Here is a 25,235-nt window from a genome sequence, read left to right on the forward strand (position 1 = left end):
TGCCCATCTTAGCACAGAACGTCCGCCAAAATCTAGACACAAACTGGGATCCCCTGTCAGAAACGATGTTCTCCGGAATGCCATGCAAACGGACCACGTTTTGAAAAAACAGAGGGACCAACTCAGAGGAGGAAGGTAACTTAGGCAAGGGTACCAGATGAACCATCTTAGAAAAGCAGTCACACACAACCCATATGACGGACATTTTTTGAGAGACAGGGAGATCCGAAATAAAGTCCATGGAAATGTGCGTCCAAGGCCTCTTCGGAATAGGCAAAGGTAACAACAATCCACTGGCCCGAGAACAGCAAGGCTTAGCCCGAGCGCAAACTCCACAAGACTGCACGAAAGAACGCACATCCCTCGACAAGGAAGGCCACCAAAAAGACCTGGCCACCAAGTCTCTAGTACCAAATATTCCAGGATGACCTGCCAACACAGAAGAATGGACCTCGGAGATGACTCTACTGGTCCAATTATCCGGCACAAACAGTCTTTCCGGCGGACAACGATCAGGTTTATCCGCCTGAAACTCCTGCAAAGCACGTCGCAAGTCTGGGGAGACAGCCGACAAAATCACCCCATCCCTAAGGATACCAGTGGGCTCAGAATTTCCAGGGGAGTCAGGCACAAAACTCCTAGAAAGAGCATCCGCCTTCACATTCTTTGAACCTGGCAGGTATGAAACCACAAAATTGAAACGGGAGAAAAACAGTGACCAACGAGCCTGTCTAGGATTCAGACGCTTGGCAGACTCAAGGTACATCAGATTTTTGTGATCAGTCAAGACCACCACACGATGTCTAGCACCCTCAAGCCAATGACGCCACTCCTCAAATGCCCACTTCATGGCCAAAAGCTCCCGATTACCAACATCATAATTCCGTTCAGCGGGCGAAAATTTTCTAGAAAAGAACGCACATGGCTTCATCACTGAGCCATCGGAGCTTCTCTGTGACAAAACCGCCCCCGCTCCGATCTCGGAAGCATCGACCTCAACCTGAAAAGGAAGCGACGTATCTGGCTGACGCAACACAGGAGCAGAAGAAAATCGGCGCTTAAGTTCCTGAAAGGCCTCCACAGCCGCAGGAGACCAATCAGTAACATCAGCACCCTTTTTAGTCAAATCCGTCAAAGGCTTAACAACACTAGAAAAATTAGTTATGAAGCGACGATAAAAACTAGCAAAGCCCAAGAACTTCTGTAGACTCTTAAGAGATGTAGGCTGCGTCCAGTCACAAATAGCCTGAACCTTGACGGGATCCATCTCAATAGTAGAAGGGGAAAAAATATACCCCAAAAAAGAAATCTTCTGGACTCCAAAGAGACATTTAGAACCCTTTACAAACAAAGAATTGGCCCGCAGGACCTGAAACACCTTCCTGACCTGCTGAACATGAGACTCCCAGTCATCAGAAAAAACCAAAACATCATCCAAATACACGATAATAAATTTATCCAGATATTCACGGAAAATATCGTGCATAAAAGACTGGAAGACAGAAGGAGCATTAGAAAGTCCAAAAGGCATCACCAAATACTCGAAATGGCCCTCAGGCGTATTAAATGCGGTTTTCCACTCATCACCCTGCCTTATCCGCACAAGATTATATGCACCCCGAAGATCAATCTTAGTGAACCATTTAGCCCCCTTAATGCGAGCGAACAAATCAGTCAACAATGGCAAAGGATACTGATATTTGACTGTAATCTTATTCAAAAGACGATAATCTATGCAAGGCCTCAAGGAACCATCTTTTTTGGCCACAAAAAAAAAACCTGCTCCCAAAGGGGACGAAGATGGACGGATATGTCCCTTTTCCAAGGACTCCTTAACATAATTCCGCATAGCAGTATGCTCTGGCACTGACAGATTGAACAAACGACCTTTAGGGAATTTACTGCCAGGAATCAAATCTATAGCACAATCGCAATCCCTGTGAGGAGGAAGCGAACTGAGCTTAGGCTCCTCAAAAACCTCCCGATAATCAGACAAAAATACCGGAACCTCAGAAGGAGTAGATGAAGCGATAGAAATCGGAGATGCATAATCATGAACCCCCTGACATCCCCAGCTTAACACAGACATTGTTTTCCAGTCCAGGACTGGGTTATGAGTTTGTAACCATGGCAGACCAAGCACGAAGACATCATGTAAATTATACAGTACCAGGAAGCGAATCACCTCCTGATGAACGGGAGTCATACGCATGGTCACTTGTGTCCAGTACTGAGGTTTATTCATAGCCAAAGGTGTAGAGTCAATTCCTTTCAAAGGAATAGGAACTTCCAGAGGTTCCAGACTAAACCCACAGCGATTGGCAAATGACCAATCCATAAGACTCAGGGCAGCGCCTGAATCCACATAGGCATCGACGGAAATGGATGATAATGAACAAATCAGCGTCACAGACAGAATGAACTTAGACTGTAAAGTACCAATGGCAACAGACTTATCAACCTTTTTTGTGCGTTTAGAGCATGCTGATATAACATGAGCTGAATCACCACAATAAAAACACAATCCATTTTTCCGCCTATAATTTTGCCGTTCACTTCTGGACTGAATTCTATCACATTGCATTATCTCAGGTGCCTGTTCAGAAGACACCGCCAAATGGTGCACAGGTTTGCGCTCCCGTAAACGCCGATCAATCTGAATAGCCATAGTCATGGACTCATTCAGACCTGTAGGCGCCGGGAACCCCACCATAACATCTTTAATGGCCTCAGAAAGGCCATCTCTGAATTTTGCAGCCAGAGCGCACTCATTCCACTGAGTAAGCACCGACCATTTCCGAAATTTCTGACAATATATTTCTGCTTCATCTTGCCCCTGAGAGAGAGCCAATAAAGCTTTTTCAGCCTGAATCTCTAGGTTAGGTTCCTCATAGAGCAAACCCAATGCCAGAAAAAACGCATCCACATTGAGCAACGCAGGATCCCCTGGTGCCAATGCAAATGCCCAGTTCTGAGGGTCACCCCGCAAGAAAGATATAACAATCTTGACCTGCTGAGCAGGGTCTCCAGAGGAGCGAGATTTCAAGGAAAGAAACAACTTGCAATTGTTCCTAAAATTCAGAAAACTAGATCTATCTCCAGAAAAAAACTCTGGGACAGGAATTCTAGGTTCAGACATAGGCGTATGTACAACAAAATCTTGTATATTTTGAACCTTAGCAGCAAGATTATTCAGGCTGGAAGCCAAACTCTGGACGTCCATGATAAACAGCTGAGGTCAGAGCCATTCAAGGATTAAGAGGAGGAAAGAAGCAGTCAAGCTGCAATTAAGGCTAGGCAGCAAACACTGAGGAGGGGGAAAAAAAAAAAAAAAACTTCCTCAGACTACTTTTCCTCCTACTTCAGCCAAAACGATGACCAATTTTTTACTGGCCGGCTATACTGTCATGATCCCAATGGCAGGGGATCACAAAAGGACAAGCACAAAAACAAAACAAGCTCTAGGGTGATGGAACCTGAGCTGACCGCGATCCTGAACCTAAACACACAACTAGCAGTAGCCGGGGAACGTGCCTACGATGATTCCTAGACGTCTCGCGCCAGCCGAAGGATTAACTTCCCCTATAAGAAGAAACACAGACCTCACTTGCCTCCAGAGAAACACCCCACAGAAATAGCAGCCCCCCACATGTAATAACGGTGAAATGAGAGGAAAGCACATACGTAGGTATGAAAATAGAATCAGCAAAAATGAGGCCCGCTAAAGCTAGATAGCAGAGGATACAAAAGTGAACTGCGCGGTCAGCGAAAAACCCTTCAAAAAACCATCCTGAAATTACTTGAACTCATGTGCCAACTCATGGAACATGAGGAGTAATTTCAGCCCACTAGAGCAACCAGCAGCAAGGAATCACATCTCTGCAAGCTGGACTAAGACAAAAATTAAGCAAAACGTGGAACAGGAAAATCAAAACTTAGCTTGTCCTGAAGATAACAGACGCAGGGAGCAGAGGTAAAAAGACACGCTGATTACATTGATAGCCGGCGAGGAAATGACAAAAAAGCCAGGTTAAATAGGAAACTCCCATAACCTGATGGAACAGGTGGACACCAGAGACCGCAGAGAACACAAGTCACCCAGTACCATCAGTAACCACCAGAGGGAGCCCAAAAACAGAACTCTCAACACTCCACCCTGGGTACCAACCGCATATGATCTGCTTACTTCCAGCATGGTGGGCATAGCCCCATGCGGGAAGTAAGCAGATCAATGCATTCCTTGGTGTGCGGAATCCCCGCGATTCCACAAATTTAATGAACATGCTGCGTTTTTTTCTGGAATGCGAATCCGCTCAGGAAAAAAATGCAGCATGTGCACAAAAAATGCGGATTGCATTCTATTAAATAGGATGCTTAATGTGAGCGTTTTTTTCGCTGTTGTATAGCGAAAAATCGTGAAAACAAACGTGAAAAATCTGCTACATGTGAACACAGCCTAACTGTGTTTGTTATTTTTAAATAAAAATGGAAAATTGTGTTTTGATTTAAAATAAAAGATTTTATACTTGCTGTGTCTTTATTTACAATATAACTATAGGATTAGTAATGGAAAAGTGTTTTATATACACCTTTCCATTACTAAGCCATTGGCTTGACGTCACCAGACAGTACAAAAGTGACATCAACCCCACAAATATTAGCCCACTTGCCACCACTATAGTGCAAGTAGGAAGAGCCGGGCAAAGCGCCAGAATTGGCACATCTAATAGATGTTTCAGGAAATCCACCTGTATTAGCAGCAGTGAGCAGACTCTGTCCCTGCCTTCTAGTGAAGCATCTAATGTGCGTGTGAAGGCAGGAGGAGCTGCGACGTCACCTGTTGTGATCATTGCATCCTGCTATTTACCTGTTATTGTAATTATGCCTTAGATGATAATGAGACTACTGAAAACTTCTCAAAAGACTGGAAGTATGAGCCTAAAATAGCCCCAGTGGCCTGTGTGAAAATTGCAAAATTACCAATATTGAATTTTTTTTAATGAAAACATGTAGGAAATAAATTTCTAAATAAAAAATCCATGTAACACAGAAACCTGATTTAAACAATAGGTCATTTTCTGACACATTCCCTTTCACACTCACAAATGTGCGCCCTATCCCTCTCTGCAGTATTTTCTAATTCTTCTGTATCAAAATAAATGCTTTTATATATTGAGACTTTTTTCCTGCAACAAAATAGAAGTGTTTCTGTCTCTTCTGTAGGACTGAAAAGGGCTTTGTAGATTTTAATGTAGAGTATAAATAACGTAAAATCAGACCGATCCCCACAACTTGGCGCGATGTATTACACGTGCAGAGTTCCTGTATTCTACTTTGTATCGTAAAGGAAATACTACAGCACATTTTTGTCCTGAGAAGACGAAGGATTCACAAACAGACTGAGATCACGATCACATGGTGCAGCGTTCAGTGGAAACATTAGGAGGAACAGCTACATTTTTTTCCAAGGTGCTCTTTGTATATTTTGGAGATACTTCTGTCCAATGCAACTTTAACCCTTAACCACTTCATGACTGTGCTATATACCGTGGTGGAAAAAAAATGTGAACATTTGTAAAAAAAAATTAAAAAAAAAAAATCTACGTCACTATTTTCCAGGACCCATAATGTTTTCTGTTTTCGGGTTCTATTGCTGGGTGAGGGCTTTTTTTTGTGCCCTAATCTGACGTTTTTATTGATACCATTTTGGCGTAGATACAGTGTTTTGATCGCCTCTTATTGCAGTGTTGTGGCTGACAAAAATAAAAACGTAATTTTGGCGTTTTGATTTTTTTTTTTTACCCTTTATGCCGTTTACCAGAACTGATTTATTTTATATTTTCATAGATCGAACTTTTACAAAAGCAGCAATACCAAATGTATGTTGTTTTTTTTTTTTATGGCGCAAAAGGGGATGATTTGAACTTTTTTCCCCATATTTTAAAACTTTTCTCCTTTTACTGTAAGGTTAGCCTCCTTGTGTGACCTGAGCCTTAGATCATCCCATCGCTTGTAGCACTGCTATGTATAGCAGACATCACGGTCTCCTATGAACGCCAGCTAGTCGCTGACTTTCACAGGAGAATCGTGACAAGTATAGAGGCCTTCAGCAGACCTCCACCTGTCATTGTAACCCGGGGGCGCCCCACGATCACCTCACAGGTCCCCTGCTGGAGCGTGTTAAATGCCGCTATCCAAGATTGGCAGCAGCCTCTTAAGGCCATGTGCACACATGGAGTATTTGAGGGTTTTTACCTAAATATTTGTAAGCCAAAGAGAGTTGAAGAAGGTTTTTTAAAACCGAAATGTCGCTGTCTGGGCTTAATACTATTCTATAATATACTATACTTCTATGCTATTCATTTGCATTTATTTTGCAATGCTGCTTTCCTGTTTTTATATCTAATATATAAAGCTGAATGTGTGTGTGTGTATGTGTGTATGTATGTATGTCCGGGATTGGCATCTGCACCGTCGCAGCTACAGCCACAAAATTTTGCACAGTCACACGTCTGGACCCAGAGAGCGTCATAAGCTATGTTGTGAGGTGAAATTTTAACCCTGCGCTTTCCAATTCACCAAACAATTTTGCCCCTATCTACATAATGGGGAAAAAAGTGAAAGGAAAAGTGTTGGAGGCGTCGCAGCTACAGCCACAAAATTTTGCACAGTCACACGTCTGGACCCTGAGAGCGTCATAGGCTATGTTGTGAGGTGAAATATTAACCCTGCGCTTTCCAATTCACCAAACAATTTTGCCCCTATCTACATAATGGGGAAAAGTGAAAGGAAAAGTGTTGGAGGCAAATTGACAGCTGCCAGATGTGAACAAGGGGGACTTAAAGAATGAGAGTGATGCCGCCAAAGAGTATATACCGTACAGTTGCTAAGGTGGGGCCCCGACATGGGATACTCACCACACACGGGGATATGAACACACACACAAAATGTGCCACACACTACCACGTGCTTGAACACATATACCACCCTCAGCACACATTTCACCACACAAACACCAACCTCGCCACATAAAAGTCGAAACACAAAAGTCGCCGCTCAAAACTCGCCACGCGCAAAACTCGCCACATGCAAAAACTAGGCTCACGCAAAACTCGCCACAAGTGCAACACTCACCTCATGGAAAACTCGCCACACGCAAAACTTGCACACGCGGAAAAATTGCCACATGCACGAAAGTTGCAGCACATGCAAAAGTTGCCTCACACACAACTTGCACATACTCAAAAGGCACCACACATATAACTCGCCATGCGCAAAACTTGCTGCACACAACTTGCTACACTAACCTGTCACATGCAACTCGACACACAAAAAGTTGCTACACGCATGTTGCCACACAAAACTCATCTCACAAAAGTCGCTACACGCAACTCAACACACACAACTTGACAAACGAAACTCGCCCTAAAACACACAAGTCTGGTATTATCCTTCAAAAATAAAAATTAGATTAATAAGCAGACAAACTACAAGAGCAACAAATGTACCATATAGGAAATACTGCAGCTGTCAGTCACATGACCTGTCTATTATGTGTATGTGTGAGCTAATATATACTGCCAAGGGGGAGGGCTTCCTGTTGGCTGGGGATTTATCAGGCTGCCAATTTAGCTTACAAATACTGAGGTAAAAATACTGAGCAAATAGCGTGTGAACGAGGTCTAATACAGGAGGAGATGACACACAGGTATATATTATATAGAGGAGATGACATACAGGTACATACTATAGACAGGAGGAGATGACACACAGGTATATACTATATACAGGAGCAGATGACCTACAGGTATATACTATATACACGAGGAGATGACATACAGATATAAACTATATACAGGGGAGATGACACACAGATATATACTATATACAGGGGAGATGACACACAGGTATATACTATATACAGGAGGAGATGACACACAGGAATATACTATATACAGGAGAGATGACACACAGGTATATATTATATACAGAAGGAGATGACACACACATATATACTATATACAGGGGAGATGACACACAGGTATATACTATATACAGGAGGAGATGACATGCAGGTATATACTATATACAGGAGGAGATGACATGCAGGTATATACTATATACAGGAGGAGATGACATACAGGTATATACTATATACAGGAGGAGATGACATACAGGTATATACAGGGGAGAAGACACACATATATACTATATACAGTGGAGATGACCTACAGGTATATACAGGGGAGATGACACACATATATACTATATACAGTGGAGATTACATACAGGTATATACTATATACAGGAGGAGATGACATACAGGTATATACTATAAACAGGAGAAGATGACATACAGCAGGTATGACATATATACACACATAAAAAATAGTGCTGTATGTTGACTATGTCGCCATATATACTATATATAGGAGGAGATGACACACAGATGTATACTATATACAGGAGGAGATGACACACAGGTATATACAGGGGAGAAGACACACACATATACTATATACAGGGGAGATGACACACATATATACTATATACAGTGGAGATGACACACAGGTATATACTATATACAGGAGGAGATGACATACAGGTACATACTATATACAGGGGAGATGACACACAGATATATACTATATACAGGAGGAGATGACACACAGGTATATACTATATACAGGAGGAGATGACACACAGGTATATACTATATACAGGGAAAATGACACACGTATATACTATATACAGGAGCAGATGACACACCGGTATATACTATATACAGGAGGAGATGACACACAGGTATATACTATATACAGGAGGAGATGACACGCAGGTATATACTATATACAGGAGCAGATGACATGCGGGTATATACTATATACAGGAGGAGATGACATACAGGTATATACTATATACAGGAGGAGAGGAAATACAGGTATATACTATATAAAAGAGGAGATGACACATAGGTATATAGAGGAGGAGATGACATACAGCAGGTATATACTATGTACAGGGGAGATGACATACAGGTATATACTATATACAGGAGATGACATACAGGTATATACTATATATAGGAGCAGATGACATACAAGTATATAGTATATACAAAAGAGAGGACATACAGGTATTTACTATAAACAGGAGGAGATGACCTACAGCAGGTATGACATACAGCACTATTTTTTATGTGTATATATGTTGACTATATCGCAATTTTTTTTTTTTTTGTATTTCGTGTCCCGACTGGTTTTATTGTATCCAATTAGGAATACATACAGTACTTGGTTTGGATTGTTGTTTTTTTATTATTGCATTTTTTTAAGCAGGTGAGGTGACCAAAATCCATTATTGCAGGATGGTGATTTTTTTTCTCCTTGCAGTGTTTACTGTATGGGTTAATTATTTATGTAGAAGTGGTTGACTGAAATCAGCAGATTCAGCCAACTTTTATCTAATGTGTTTTTACTGCCTCACTCTTCTCGACCCATTTCTCCATGTTTGAGTGATTACTATATTTGTGGAAAGCATTGTTTTCACTGAGGTAAGCATAGCTACATGGCTGTCTACATACATACTGTACATACATACATACTGTACATACATACATAGATACATACATACATGCATAATGACAATACGGATGCTGAACACCATAAATCGTATTCCCATCACTTGTTGAATGATCCACTGTCTTTGTATGTTTTTTATAGCCTGTGACCAGGGTTATAACTTCAGGCCAGCAAAAGGCTGGAAAGACGATAACGGCCCGTGTTACTGCTCGTGCTGATCTGGCACAGAAGATCACCAGGACTGGAGGAAATGTCACTTCTATGGGAGTTTCACCACCAATGAGCTCCATAGTGGTGGAAAAGCATCATCCAATCACTCAGGTAGCTTTAAATGTCATGTTTCCCCATTGTAAGAAATCAACAGCATGGCTGATTGCCTGTTGAGAAGTCACTACATCCCTCATCATTTGCACTACAACCTGACATCTGTGGTGAACGTCCCATTTTGAATAAAACCTATAATGGAGCAGGTCTTCCAAGCATAGGCCAACAATGTGTCACCTGTGGGAATCGCACCTCTGGAATAAAGGATCCATACTGCTGTCTACCTTTTACCCCAGTAACAATAATACGATCTTAGGTCTAACCAGAAAAGGGTAAGACAATAAATTGGTCCAGTCAGTTATAAATCTTTATTTTCAACAAGACAAAAAACAATGTTGGAGCGCCTTTTCTTAGAACTCTACTGTCCTCTTCCTTTCTAAATCCTCCTGAAAATGTAAAGATAAATTTTCAACAGACTGATAATCGGGTGTTTCATTTCACAGTTTTCTTCGATCAGCACTGATTGGCCAGATGCCGTGGGGGCGCACCTAATTGGTTAAAGGGGATTGTTAACACCCACTTGTCAGTTTATTTATACATTTCCAGGTAGAATTACAAAGGAACGCCACAGTGCAGAGGTCTAAGAAAAGATGCTCCTGGTTGTTCAGGAGAGCTGGTCTCTGTACTAGGATATTGATTATTTCCCCATGAAGTCTTTGGTTTCTCCTACGGACGTATAACACTGTGAGGATTTATGAGCTATGTATCATCAGTCTGTTTCACTGCTAGACTCAGACAGATATATTTAGTCCCACGCTTCTTCCTGTGGAGTCCTCTGTCCTGCTTCTGTTATATGGCAGTGTTTCTCATTGGCACAATGTGGCAGAAGAGGTAAGGGTCATTATGCCAGATTTGGGTATTGGCATGCTAAACAGCCTGATTAGCCTCGTAATGACCCATCTATCGCATTTCCGATTGCAGAGGCATTGTTCTAATCTTTCCATTATGGATCTTTATGTAACTCTGTTACTAATTGTCCTTTCTCTAAACATTTGTATCTTTAAAGCAAACCATTTCTCAAGCCATAGCTGCAAAACACCCTCGATCTGCATTGCACAGTGCCAGCTCCATCAGTGGCAGGGGTACTGGGCAAAGTACCCGAACATCTCACGTCCCCTCCGGGGTTCATTCAATCAAAGTCGTTGACTGACCTTCAGTTCCTTTGTCTTCAAAGTCCATGAGCAAATCCACAAGAAGTGAAGCAATAATAAATTACTGGATCTGAATTGATACATCGTCTTGATTCTGGATGGAGCAGATCAACCTCTGAATGAATTGTACCTGCTCGTGGCTTTAAACATATCGGAGTCCTGCTTCTCCTCATCGATCCTGACCTCTCTCTTGCAAGTGGCTGTGGGGTGTTTACCAAGGTGCCTTATGTGTGTTGTATAGTATTTATCAAGTCGTATTTATGTTTTTCATTTCATACTTTTCTATGGTTATGGTGTATGTGGGCCACATTGACCTTAAATCAGATTATCTACAGCTGCTGTGTTTTTATAATATTTTACAATTTTGTAATAAAACAAATTTTCAATTACTATTTCCGAGTGTTTCAATTAAAAGGGCAAAAATGTAAAAGACTGAAGGTTACGGTTTTGTTGGAAAAAATAAACATGAAAGTATTGCCAACTGTACTGGTGCCATAGCACAAGCTACCTCAGACTTAGGCTAGGTTCACATTGCGTTAGTGCAGTCCGTTCAACACATGCATTAAACGGACTGCGCCAAAGCAAGTGCCGACATTCAATCGCGCTAGCGCAGATACAGCTAGCAGATGCTCTATCTGCGCTAGCAGTGACGGACCCGGAAACGCTGCAGCCGGCGTTCCTAGGTCCGTCACACAATGACGGCACATCGCTTGTGCACACCCATTGTGGGCGTGCGCTAGCGATGCGTCCGACATAGGAATTAATGGCGGCGTTAACGGACTGCGTTACACCGCGTTATGCCGCGGTGTAACGTAGTCCGTCTAACGGACGCGTGAAACGCAATGTGAACCCAGCCTTAGTGAATGAACAATATAGGCAGCTCGGTGGCTCAGTGGTTAGCACTGCATCCAAACAGCGCTGGGGTCCTGGGTTCAAATCCCACCAAGGACAAGATCTGCAAGGAGTTTGTATGTTCTCCCCGTGTTTCCTTCCATTTCCCCTGTTTCCTCCCACACTCCAAAGTCATACTGATAGGGAAATTAGAAATTAGATAGTGAGATTCTGACAAAGATGATAATGTATGTAAAGGGCTGTGGAATATGATGACGCTATATAAGTTTACATAAAAGCATAGTAATAAGGTAGCTGCAGATCCCAACACAATATAGAAAATAATAAGACTGTAATAAAACCCATGTCACTGATCAGGGCCACTTAACCTCTTAGATGTGGTAGTTAAGAGGTAGGAGGCTCCCCCTTATTGGCACCATGTGATCGTAATTCCTAATATGTATGCAGAGTCATTCTCAGTTAAAAAAGCCAGAAGCTCTTTGTCCAATGCTGTGGACTCAACAAAGGGAAGAAAGAGTTTCAGAATAAGAATACTATTTTAACCTGATCAAGAAACCTATTTAAGAAACCTATTTATGAAGCCTTTGAAACTCAAGATTTCCATAAAACTAAATGCTCACATCGCCAGAGACATGTCTGGCCTTTGGACCAAAAGGTCCTGTACCTAGATATTCTATTATAAGAAAAATCTGTTTGTGAAGGCTGAAAGCTGTACCAATAGGGCATACATCAGTATAACCCTGAAAGCGGCAAATAAAAAGGTATGGAATAACCTAATAAACTTCAGGCCATGGCCCTTCCAATAGTTTGACATATCTTTCACCTTGTGAGGGTTTGTTATCTGGGACGACTTTGAGTTTCAATTGTTCTTACCTTACACACTTTTCCGTCTTTTTTTTTGGTGGGGGAAGGGTGGCAATAGAATTTTACAATAAGACCGCTTCCTGCGGAGTCCTCCTTCTTCTGTTTCATGCTAGTGTTTCTCATTGGCACAGTGTGGCAGGAAAGGTTAGGCTCATTATGCCAGGTTGGTGTATTAGCATGCTAAACGGTTTGATCAGCCTCTCAATGATCCATTTGTTGCATTTCCCAAAGGTTAAAAAGGCTGCTGCCGTGTCACGGAGGCATTGTTCTAATCTTTTTATTATGGATCTTTATGTAACTATGCTCCTAAATGCCCTTTCTTTAAACATTTATATTTTTTTAAAGCAAACTATTCCTCAATCCTTAGCTGCAAAATACCCTCAATGCTGTCTCCTCTATTTAATGTTGATCTAATACTGGAGATACCAGTGCTGCTGAGGTAAGAAGAGGCTGCTCACACTGCTGTCCACCCTGTCTATCTGGTCTAATAATAGAGATACCAGGGTTGTTGTGGTAAGAAGATGCTGCTCACTCTGCTGTCCATCTGATCTGATACTGGAGATACCAGGGGTGTTGTGGTAAGAAGAGGCTGCTCACTCTGCTGTCCATCTGATCTGATACTGGAGATACCAGGGGTGTTGTAGTAAGAAGACGCTGCTCACTCTGCTGTCCATCTGATCTGATACTGGAGATACCAGGGGTGGGTGTTGTGGTAAGAAGAGGCTGCTCACTCTGCTGTCCATCTGATGTGATACTGGAGATACCAGGGGTGTTGTGGTAAGAAAACGCTGCTCATTCTGCTGTCCATCTAATCTGATACTGGAGATACCAGGGGTGTTGTAAGAAGACGCTGCTCACTCTGCTGTCCATCTGATCCGATACTGGAGATACCAGGGGTGTTGTAGTAAGAAGACGCTGCTCACTCTGCTGTCCATCTGATCTGATACTGGAGATACCAGGGGTGGGTGTTGTGGTAAGAAGAGGCTGCTCACTCTGCTGTCCATCTGATGTGATACTGGAGATACCAGGGGTGTTGTGGTAAGAAAACGCTGCTCACTCTGCTGTCCATCTGATCTGATACTGGAGATACCAGGGGTGTTGTAAGAAGACGCTGCTCACTCTGCTGTCCATCTGATCTGATACTGGAGATACCAGGGGTGGGTGTTGTGGTAAGAAGAGGCTGCTCACTCTGCTGTCCATCTGATGTGATACTGGAGATACCAGGGGTGTTGTGGTAAGAAAACGCTGCTCACTCTGCTGTCCATCTGATCTGATACTGGAGATACCAGGGGTGTTGTAAGAAGACGCTGCTCACTCCGCTGTCCATCTGATCTGATACTGGAGATACCAGGGGTGGGTGTTGTGGTAAGAAGACGCTGCTCACTCTGCTGTCCATCTGATCTGATACTGGAGATACCAGGGGTGTTGTGGTAAGAAGACGCTGCTCACTCTGCTGTCCATCTGATCTGATACTGGAGATAGTCCGGGTGTTGTGGTAAGAAGAGGCTGCTCACACTGCTGTCTATCTGGTCTATTACTAAATGTATCAAAACACACATTGGTGAAACTAACCGATCCTAGTAATGCTAAAAAAAAATTTTAATGTAAAATAAATGTTTATTGTATTAAAAGTGCATTATTTACATAATTACTTTATGTAACAAAGTGCATAAATGAAAAATTAAAAAAAATAACTAATTTTTGTTATTGGATAAATATGCTTCTTTCATCACTTACAAGACTCCCCTCCACACATCCTCCTGAATTCACTCTGAAAACATGCTAAAATTCATCTGGCTCAAAACAGGACAGACTTCCAGTTTATTGAGGTGGCAGATGACAGATGCCTACTGAAAACTATGAAGGGGGAGCAGAGGGAAGAACAGGCAGAGACACACACAGGTGAGAGCTTCTTTATACTGTTTTCTTTTTTTTTCCATGTATGTTTTGACCTACATTTTTGGGATTTAATAACACTCTAATAGTTAGTAACAAATTTGGGTAAGTCAGCAATGCAATTAGCTTTAGAAGCAGAAGATCTTATGAGAATTTAACATCTATGTCTTCACCTCTCGGCAAGCGGCAGTCTGTGTACAACATGATTTCTCAATTATTCATCCTGAAACCTGAGACATTTTAATACAAGTCTTAAGGCCATGTCATTGGTACATTATCAGGAGAAGTCCTATGGCTGTTCACAACTGGAAATACAAGCAAGATCCAGAGCCATTTATAGAATATGAGGCCTAATGTTTGGTCCTTTTCTTGTCCTCATCTCATATAGACGTATGTGCCAGGACCAATCTGAGATGACATCAGGTCATTGGTTTCTTGGTTTTACTTAGTCCTTATGTTGTAAAATGTTTCAGTACCATCCAGTCTTAGGAAATTGTGCACTTCTTGGGCTGCACACCATCACTGCTCTGTACTCTGAAGTTTTCTGTAAAGAAAGTAAGACAGTGAAATGTTAGCTAGGGAGGTAATTTGTCCATGATGTTGAATTCCTCCAACTACCGGTATATTATCTTCAATAGTAAGATCAGATGTAAGCTATTATAGTCTTAACTGTGGTTCTCGATATGTTCACCTTTCTAGAATCCATAGTGGCCACTATTTTGGTTGACTACAATTAACCTACAGACACTACATACTGTGTGCGCACACACACACACACACACACACACACACATCTCCAGAGCGAAATGTTACAACCACAGTGGTGATAGATTACTGATGTCTGAAGTGGGAAACCCCTTGAAAGGAGTGGACGTTCCCTTTTGTAAAGAAGTATTCCTCCCTGCCAAATAAAAAAAAAGGAATCATCTCCCACATCTGCGTCATTCCAGTGATGTCAGCGCCGGAGTCCTGTGGCTCAGTTGGCACTGTTATGCCACGTGAGCCCTGCAGCCACTCAGCGTCCACTATTGGGCTTCTGCGCTCTCACTTCTTCCTTTTGTCAAACATTTACCCTAGGGAAGGAAGTGAGCGCACAGGAGCCCAATGACAGACACGATTGCCTTCATGACTCACGGTACGTTACAATGTCACGTAAGCACATAGAGACCCAAGGCCAACATTGTTGGAGCAACGCCGGTGCAGGAGATGAGTGTTTTTTTTATTTTATTTAACAAGGAGGGATTACGGTACTTCATTTAAAAATGGCTTGTTCAAGCAGTGGGGAAGCCCTGAAGACCTATAAAATGGGTATGCTATAAACGTGTACATGGTGGATGTCCTAGTCGGCACGCTTGGCAGCTTTTTTCCAGGAGCACAGATCCTGGCCTCATCATTCTCTGGATTAGTTTCATATCAAAAACGTCTTAAATGTGAGAAAAATACCGTGTCGTAGAAAAAACACTGACTCATTTTCAGCCATTGTGAACGCCCTCAAACAAATAAGCAGTGACTAATCTGCAATAAAAAGGAAATTGTAAAAAATGTCATGTTCTTTGCATGCCTGGCTCGTGCTGAGAAGAACAATTAACAGGAAACGGGAATAAATATTTTTCTACATCTACAAGGTATCTGCTAGCTCATATGTTACGCTGATGGCTCATGCTGGTATTTTCATGTGGTTTTGTTAGTTTATCACTTTCCTATTACAAGGTTTCCTAGTCTTGTTTTTATATGACAATATTTTATGTTTTGGATATAGATCATTAAAAGGATCTTCATGAGTAATGTGAATAAAATAAAGAGTATGCAAACTTCGCTCATGGTTAACAGTTCACATATAAAATGTATCTTCATAAAAAGTTGTTTAGCTCCTCAAATACATTTTATTATTAATTTTGTGCTGATCCAGGGTTTGTCTGTATTTTAATTCAGAGTAGCATTTATTGTTCTCCTGGCTTCGGAGCTGAAATTTGGCAGCATTCCTTCCTTCCTATCAGTGGTGTACCACCAATAGCGGTCACTATGAAGACCGTGAGTCGAGGGGGGGGTGCCAGTGCCAGCGTCGGTGTCGCCCCTTTTCCCCTGCCAGGCATCATACTTTCAACTGTATCGGCATCCTGTGTTATTTTATGAAACCTCATCCGTAGTGCACATAGTTCTGTTTTTTCCACTTGTTTTCAGTAAGGGGAAATGTAAATTTTGTCTGAAGAAAAGCTCCACATTTTCCTACTGAATATATGAAAAGTAGGAAAAATACACCCCATAAGCAAAAAAACTCTTTAAGAGTAGAAGAGGTTCCGCTAATTCAGAACACTTAACCCAATTTAACATGTAACAATAAACCAAAAGAGAGGGCGCTCCATGTGAGGAATGTCACAGCACGTCTGGCAGTTGTGCATGGCAGGCACAACGCTAATGCTAAGCGGTGCATGATGGCGGTCTTGGAGCGCTGCAGCACCTTCCTCCCGCTCCTGGCGTCCTGCTCAGGGGCCATGATGCAGTGAAAAACTATGAAAGGTGGGCGGTGGAAATCCACAAGCGTCACGCTCTGAGTCAGGAGCCACCCAGGTCAGATAAGAGAAGTTTATTTATACAACGTACAATGCGTTGCAGGGATGATCTGTCCCCTTCATCAGGTTAACAGCTGATGAACGGGATAGATGGTCCCTAAAACATGTTGAGTTTTGAATAAATCAACCTGTGGATTTCCACCTCCTGAGATAAAGGGAGGCTGTAAAGAGTGACTCTCTGGAGCACGCAGCCCTTCGGTGTATTTTGCAGTAAATTGTTTTCAATATGAGCTTTGTAAATACTTCTCTTCACCTGCGGAGGCACTGCAGGGAAATTGAACAGTTGTCAGATTCCTTCACAGATCTCAACCGTTTGATAGGCTCTTTGAAAGACAAGTCCAGCAATACCTTTACATGTTCGTTTGTTACTGAGAAATCAGTGTTTGAATTGTTAAGCTAGTGAGGCTGAAGAGTGATTTGTACATCTGAAACCTTTGTCACTCCAGCTCTATTCTCTGCTCAGTTCCAACTCCTCATGCTTGACTGACTGCTCTTTTGCCTGAAGTCACTATTCATAGAGGCTGTTTGTCAAGTAGGAGGAGACTAGGCTGAATGAGAAATAGAACTGGAGTGATAAATAGCTCTTCAGCCTTATTTACCTCTCAATTCAAACACTGATTTTTCAATAATGGAGAAATGCACTGGCCATGTAAAAGTATTGCTGGACTTTGAAAGAGCTGCATGTTCATATACAGCAGGTGAAATAAGTATTGAATGTGTCACCAATTTTCTGCGCTACTGATATGAAATTCTATCCAGGTAAATTAAGTTGTGTAATAATGAGAAATGACACCGCATCGGGAAAATGTATTGAACGCTGTCAGGTGCGCAATTTCTTCAGGGCCATGAGGATATTTTTTATGAGCCTGTACCTTGGACGACGCGTCTATATCTGTCTCTGTTCCCTCCTCTCTCTCCGAGGCTGTCTCTGCCCCCTCATCTCTTTCTCTGAGGCTGTCTCTGTCTCCTCCTCTGTCTCTCTCTGAGGCCATCTTTGCCCCCTCCTCTCTCTCTCTGAGGCTGTCTCTGCCTCCTCCTCTGTCTCTCTCTGAGGCTGCATGAAATCCCTGACTCGATGTGGCAAGAATGAACGACACCGCCTCATCCGCTGTCAGCTCCCTGGGATCTGTCTCCTGGCCGCTGTCTGACTCGGCAGCCACTTGGTCAGAGAGGGGGAAGCCGTTGGACCCCTGCGAGGCTCCTTGGGCTCCGGCGCTCCCACTCCTGGTGACAGCGGCCATGACCGCTATACCCACGGGTAGCGCCTGCTTCTCCCCCCCCCCCCCCCCCCCCGGCTCCTGACCAAGTTGCTGGGTCAGGCAGACTTCCCTGCATTCCTGACATCCCGGGTGTGGGGAACTCCTGCCCTGGGGTCTTACCTGGTGGCTCCTCTCCCGGAACGCCCCCTCCCCCATGGCCTGTTCCTCTTCCTGCAGGGGCCCTAGACTCAGCAGGTGGGATTCACTTAGGGGCCCTACACTGCCCATAGCAGCCCCTCCCTCCACCTCTGAGCTCTCCCTTACAGTCTCCTCACCTGTCCTCCTTGTGTGTGTGTGGTGTCAGTGCATGGATTACTCTCAGGTTTCACTCCCTCCTCCACTGTTGGAGGCACATTCAACACATCATCATTCACAGTAGAGTCATGACATTCTTGGGGAGCCGAACTTGGGGGTTCAGTGGCCACATACTGAGACACTAGCCGCCCCAAATCGGTCCCAAGTAATACATTGGCAGGAATATTTGACGTTACTCCCACCTCCCGCATTCCACTCCCGGCGCCCCAGTCAAAAAACACCTTGGCGACAGGCAGCGCCGGTTCCATGCCTCCAATTCTGGAGAAGGAAAGGGTTTTCACCAGTACCAAGTCTTGAGAGGACACCACCTCAAGACGTACCAGGATTCGTTCAGCGCCTGTGTCCCGCAGTCCCATGACTGCTGAGCGGCCGATGGTGAAGGGTTTGTAATTGTCCAGGGACCTCCCACCACCCCCTCCCACACATAAAACAGTGGACGGTTTCGGGGACAGGGATGGGGCCTTAAGACGCTGGGGACATACAGCCTTGAAGTGTCCCAGCTGGTTGCAGTGATGACAACTTCTGGGTTCTGCGCCTGGCCTGGAGAGGGCAGCAGGGGGGTACACCCCTTGCACTCTGGGAGCTGGGGAAACAGGCAGGATTGGGCTTACCCCCTCTCCAGTTGTTGTTGGCAGGCTTCTTCGGCTCAGGCGCCCTGTTATTGGCATACTCGTCTGCCAGGGCGGCTGTAGCAGAAGCCCCCTTCGGTTTCCAGTCACGGAGGAATTGCTGGAGGTCCTCTGGGCAGTTCCACAAGAACTGCTCCGTGACGAACAGTTCCTGGACCTCCTGGCGGGTGGTGAGCGCTAGACCCAAGGTCCAGTGCTCTGCAGCTCTCAGCAAGGCCCACATGTGGTCGGTCCAGGTGTCCTTTGGGCCCCGCTGCAGGCTCCGGAACTTCTTGTGGTAGGACTCTGGGGTGAGGTTGTAGTGCTGGATCAGGGCCTGTTTGATGCTGCTGTAGTCCTGCTCCGCCCCGGCAGGTAAGTCCCCCAAAACTTCCAGGGACTTACCCCTCAAATGGGGAGTCAGGTATCTTGCCCACAGATCCGGGGCCAGATGGTGTTGAAGGCAGGTCCTTTCAAAGGCCAGCAAGAAGGAATCCAGGTCTCCATCTTTGTCAAGCAGAGGGAAGTCCTCGGCCCGGACTTTGGAAGCCCTTGACTCTGGTGCTGGGGCGTCCAACGGGAGCCCGTGTTGAGCCATCTCCAGTCGGTGCTGGTGCTCCGCTGCTCTCTCTGCCGCTGCTTGCTCCGCTGCCCGCTCTGCAGCTTTCTCTGCCCGCTCCAATGCTTCACGGCGTTCTGCCCGCTCTTGCTCCTCTGCTTCACGGCATTCTGCACGCTCTCACTCCTCTGCTTCACGGCGTTCTGCACACTCTCGCTCTGCCACTTCACGGCGTTCTGCACGCTCGGCCTCTGCTGCTTTCTCTGCAGCTGCCATGTGTCTCATATAGGCGTCTTCATTACCCGCCTCGAGACGTGCCACTGCCGCTGCAACAAGGGCCTCTGTTGTGGACAGGCTGGGGCGGGTAGGTGGTGGGTAGTCCCTTGCCGGACTAAGCACGGGTGGCTGGCTCCTTGGGGAGTCCGGGCTGAGCTCCCCCTCGCCTTGAACAGTACCATCCACCACCACCTCCTCATAGACCATAGCACTGGCCTGCGCCCTCACTGCACTCCTGGTGCCATCCGCCATCTTTGGAACCTCTGGTTACTGACACAGCTGTAACCCTGACCTTGCACACAGCTTATTATATCTACACTCTGACAGTCTAGTGCTGGGCTGACCTTAAGACCCCAGCAGTGAAAGTTACCGCTGGTAGTCTATAGTGTCCGGGAGTAGGGGTCCCACGCACACTATTACTCTGATCCCACATGCTGCTACTAATGTGAGGGAAACCCCGGTTCCTCCCACGTCACCAATCCGTGACGTCACTACACAGGCACAGCTCTCCGGCGCCCCCTTTGTCTCAGGTCAATAAGGGAACTGCACCTAGAGCAAATGACCGCCGGTGAGACTGCCCTGTTACCCACGCTGGGTATTCTAAGATTCGCAATCAGAGTAAAAGAATCAGCCCAAAATTAATTTATGATTTAATTGCCTTAAGGGCGCACTAGGTAATTACAAGAAATACAGTAAAAATATATCAAGAGTTACAGTCAGAGTAAAATATAACAATCATAAGACAAGGCTTAAAGGTATAAAGCTGGAGGTCAATTTACCAGGTTGAAGGTCGCTTATGGAAGCCGGGGGGCTCAGCGTTCCGCAGGTCCAAGACTTAGTTGCCGGGCAGCCCCCAGAAACCGTGTGCTTGCTCCCCTCTGGCTGGCATACCCTTTCCCTTAGTTCCTTAGTTAGTCATCTTCCTCTGTTCAGTCTCAGTGTCTCTCCAAGTGTCCTCAGCTCTTAAACCTTCCGTGTCCCTCCCCCCTGTAACTGGGTGGGCTAGCATTCTCCACCCCTCAGCTTCCCTGCAAGATTTATTCCAATATCTAATAAATGGGATAACTGCTCTCAGGGTGGTCGGATCAGTACACGGGTAGTGCCAGCGCATGAGATTTGTTCTGCCAGTCATATAGCGATCAAACCTGGACCCGTTCGGTCGCTGTGGGAGGCTGATCTCTATATCATCTCCCGGAACTCCCATGGACCCGGGAGTTGCACTGTCAGGTGTGCAGTTTCTTCAGGGCCATGAGGATATTTTTTAGGAGCCTGTACCTTGGACGACGCGTCTATAATTTATAATTTCATGACAGAGACAGTCCAGCTGGGCAGATAATAGACTTAGGCTCCTGGAGCCACCTGACATGCACACTTTAATTGACACCTCAATGCCCCCTGCTGGCGTGGCTTCCTCACTCAGGCTTTGAAATGCCATCTGCCTGCTACACTGTGCTCAGCCCATTACCATACTAAAAGGAACTTTATTCAGCTAGGGGAAAAGGGTGGGGGCCAGGAGCGCTCATCCCTGCAGATGTGTGACCAGGGGAATTCTGATAGGAAACAAAATGGAGTCACGCCAATCTCTGTTAGTATGCTCGCATCCAAGATGGCGGCTGTTCCCTCATCACAAACGCGCTTACTGAAATTTATTTCATATTTCATACAGGAGGTTTTGTTGGTGGTGACAGCTTCAAGACGCCTTCTGTATAGAGAAACTAGTCGCATGCATTGCTTAGGTGTGATTTTGTCCCATTCTTCCACACAAACACTCCTCATATCCTGAAGGTTCCATGGGCTCCTTCTATGAAGCTTTAGTTCCTTCTATACCTTTTTGTTTGAATTTAGGTCAGGTGATTGGCTGGGCCATTCTAGCAGCTTTGTTTTCTTTCTCTGAATCCCATTGAGCGTTTCCTTCACTGTGTGTTTTGCATCATTTTCTTGCTGAAATGTCCATCCTCGTTTTATCTTCATCATCCTGGTAGGTCGCAGCAGATTTTTTTTATAAAGAATGTCTCAGTACATTTGTCCATTCATCCTTCCTTCAATTATATGAAGTTTGCCAGTGCATTATGATGAAAACAGCCCAACGCTATGATGTTTCCACCACCAAATTTCACTGGTGGTATGATGTTTTTGGGGTGATATTTAGTGCAAAAAATATACATACCATGAGATATGGTCTTCCCAAAACCCTGTCTGATGACAAATGCACACATAGCAGGATGCAGCAGGCCTCCACTGATAAAGGCTAGGAGCGGCACAGGTGCAAACTACTTGATAAAAACAGCCACCCCAACCAAACATTGCAGGGCTTGGCTGCCTAGCAGAAAAAATGCACATTGATATAACTCACATTGGACGCCAGTCACACTGATAGGTGTGGTGCACAGTGTCTGCTATGCAACCTATTAATGACGCCCCTTGTATTAACAGGCAGGCTGCCCAGCACTATAATATGCAGAACACAGTGACAGACGCCCCAGAAAAACCTAGCCAACATAAAGAGGCCTGGCCACATCCTGCAAAAAAGGATATGATATAGTGCAAAAAAATGCATGCGTATGATAAACACATACACTATATGAGGTATTGGTTTAATATTTTGGCCAAAATAAAGTAAGCCTGCAACCCAACGTCAAGGGTCCCCATAATATTGCGGGTCCTACCACTAATATCAAAAAACAGCTAACATAGAAAAAACTCAGAAAAAATACATACCATGAGATACGGCCTTCCCAAAACCCTGTCTGATGACAAATGCACACATAGCAGGATGCAGCAGGCCTCCACTGATAAAGGCTAGGAGCGGCACAGGTGCAAACTACTTGATAAAAACAACCACCCCAACCAAACATTGCAGGGTTTATTTAGTGCCTTTTACCTCCAAACATGGTGTGTACTATGGCATCCAAAGAGTTCAATTTCGGTCTCATCTGACCAGGCCATAGTCTCCCAGTAGTTCACAGGTTAGCGTGCATACAGGCTATGGAGGTTGAGTGCATTACTTATAGCTTAGCTGATTCCAGGTCTTTTTGTAGATCTCCCCAAATGGTCCTTGGCTTTTGGACAACTCTTCTACTAATTATTCTCTCTCCTATCTCTGAAATCTTGCAAAGAGCACATGGACGTCACCTTTTTATGGAAAAATTATCTTTTTTCCACTTCCAGATTATGGCCCCAACAGTACTGGAGCCTTCAGTAGTTTAGAAATTTTTCTGTAATCAATGTTATCAGTATGTTTTACAACAATAATGTTGCAAAGGTATTGCAAACGCTCACTGGTTTTACCCATCTTGAGATATTTCTTGTGTGGCACCTTAGTAATGAGACACCTTTTTATAGGCCATCAGTTGGACCAGTTGATATTACTTTCAGTAAGTGGCAGGATTGCTTTCTAATTACTGATAAATTTCATCTGGTGTCCTGACTTTATCCATTGTTTTTTGTACCTCTTTCTTCATGTCTTCAATACTTCTTCCCTGCGTCATTTGTCATTATTACACACAACTTAATTAATGGACGTCTATGTGTTTGATATCTTTCCCTGTGTGCATTGGATGAGTTGTTACTGACATCTGGTGAGAATTTCATGTCAATGGCACATTTAGAAATATATTTACTTATATTTAATATTAGTGACGTGTCCAATACTTATTTTACTTATGCTTAAAATTGTATAACACCACAAGGTTCTGGAGCAATTAACTACAGAACTGTACTAAGATGGATTATTCAAAAGTGGAAGTTTTATGTAGTGTAAAAAAAAAAAGTGTGAATTACCAGCGAGCTGTGGGTGCCCCATCTTCACCAGATCCTCGTATAAAGATTTAATTGGATTTTCTTTTTTCAGTAAGACGCCATGTAGCCATATGAGCAACATCCGATTGCCGTGTTCCTTGTAGCTGAATTTATCTGTTAATAGAAGAAAATTACAATACTGAATTGTTACAATGTGTTGACACGTTGCAGCATTATATCTTGTGGCTTTTGCAGGTGAAACACACTTTTTTAAAAAACTATAAAATGCATAAAAATGGTCCACAATGTAAAATTGTGGCAAATCAAAGTAAGAGGAATTCAGCTTTAGAGTTCTCTCCTGAGAGGAGGGATTGTGTAAGCCAAGATGGACAATGTCATGGATTGACTTCAGCCAACACAATGCCAGTCTTGATATCAAATAAGTCATTTTACAAAAACTGGATATAAAGAATACGCAGCCCAGCAGCTTGAGTCTTCCATAGTAGTCCATCAGGAAGCACGGCCGTAGTAACCAGTTACTCAGATTGCATCCTATCAAAACAATGGCTCCAATGCATCATTTGCATTTTTGTAAACAACTTTTCTTGTCTTGTATTCAATACCATTTTTTGTGGTTAATTCATCAAAATGGCGCACACGGTTTACAAATATTGTGCAAAGTCAAAACCGGTCTTTTATTTTTGTCTTTATCCTTTTTCTGTGCAAAAAGTCACATGGTTTTCAAAAATGTAGCCACAATTTAATATATACATTAAGTCACTCCAAGGGATGAACTGGACTACCTTTCCAACAAACTTTCCAACTATTCGAAAAGTCGTAAATTATGATTCAGGTGAAAACATCTGAAAATCCCAAACTTTGCCCCAAGGGCCAACAAAAATAAAGCAAATAAAAGACCAGGCAAGCACATCTGAGATACACTGCTCAAAAAAATAAAGGGAACACTTAAACAACAGAATATAACTCCAAGAAAATCAAACTTCTGTGAAATCAAACTGTCCACTTAGGAAGCAACACTGTTTGACAATCAATTTCACATGGTGTTGTGCAAATGGAATAGACAACAGATGGAAATTATTATACACTCGTGGTAGCATGAGACGGACTCTACAACCCACACAAGTGGCTCAGGTAGTGCAGCTCATCCAGGATGGCACATCAAAGCGAGCTGAGGCAAGAAGGTTTGCGGTGTCTGTTAGCGCAGTGTCCAGAGGCTGTAGG

The 25,235-nt window shown here is 43.8% G+C and overlaps 2 protein-coding genes across 4 annotated transcripts in view; one reads left to right on the forward strand and one right to left on the reverse strand.

Annotated features, from left to right (window-relative positions):
* The window catches only part of POC5 (POC5 centriolar protein), a 93,338-nt gene extending 81,890 nt beyond the window's left edge, over positions 1 to 11,448 (forward strand). For 2 of the 3 annotated variants that reach the window (XM_069750164.1, XM_069750149.1), the window contains 2 exons: positions 9,723 to 9,902; positions 10,912 to 11,448. In XM_069750164.1, coding sequence (XP_069606265.1) covers positions 9,723 to 9,902; positions 10,912 to 11,055 — 324 coding nt within the window. In that variant the 3' untranslated portion in view covers positions 11,056 to 11,448. The remainder of the gene's footprint in view (positions 1 to 9,722; positions 9,903 to 10,911) is intronic. The other variant, XM_069750156.1, reaches the window with a different exon arrangement.
* A 2,921-nt stretch (positions 11,449 to 14,369) lies between these two features.
* The window catches only part of ANKDD1B (ankyrin repeat and death domain containing 1B), a 108,003-nt gene continuing 97,137 nt past the window's right edge, over positions 14,370 to 25,235 (reverse strand). Inside the window, exons 14-15 of the mRNA XM_069750174.1 lie at positions 24,036 to 24,167; positions 14,370 to 15,212 (exon numbers count right to left, since the gene is read on the reverse strand). Of these exons, the coding sequence (XP_069606275.1) occupies positions 15,154 to 15,212; positions 24,036 to 24,167 (191 nt within the window). The 3' untranslated portion in view covers positions 14,370 to 15,153. The remainder of the gene's footprint in view (positions 15,213 to 24,035; positions 24,168 to 25,235) is intronic.

Source organism: Ranitomeya imitator, chromosome 1 (assembly GCF_032444005.1).
Source record: "Ranitomeya imitator isolate aRanImi1 chromosome 1, aRanImi1.pri, whole genome shotgun sequence".
Classification (NCBI taxonomy): Eukaryota; Metazoa; Chordata; class Amphibia; order Anura; family Dendrobatidae; genus Ranitomeya; species Ranitomeya imitator.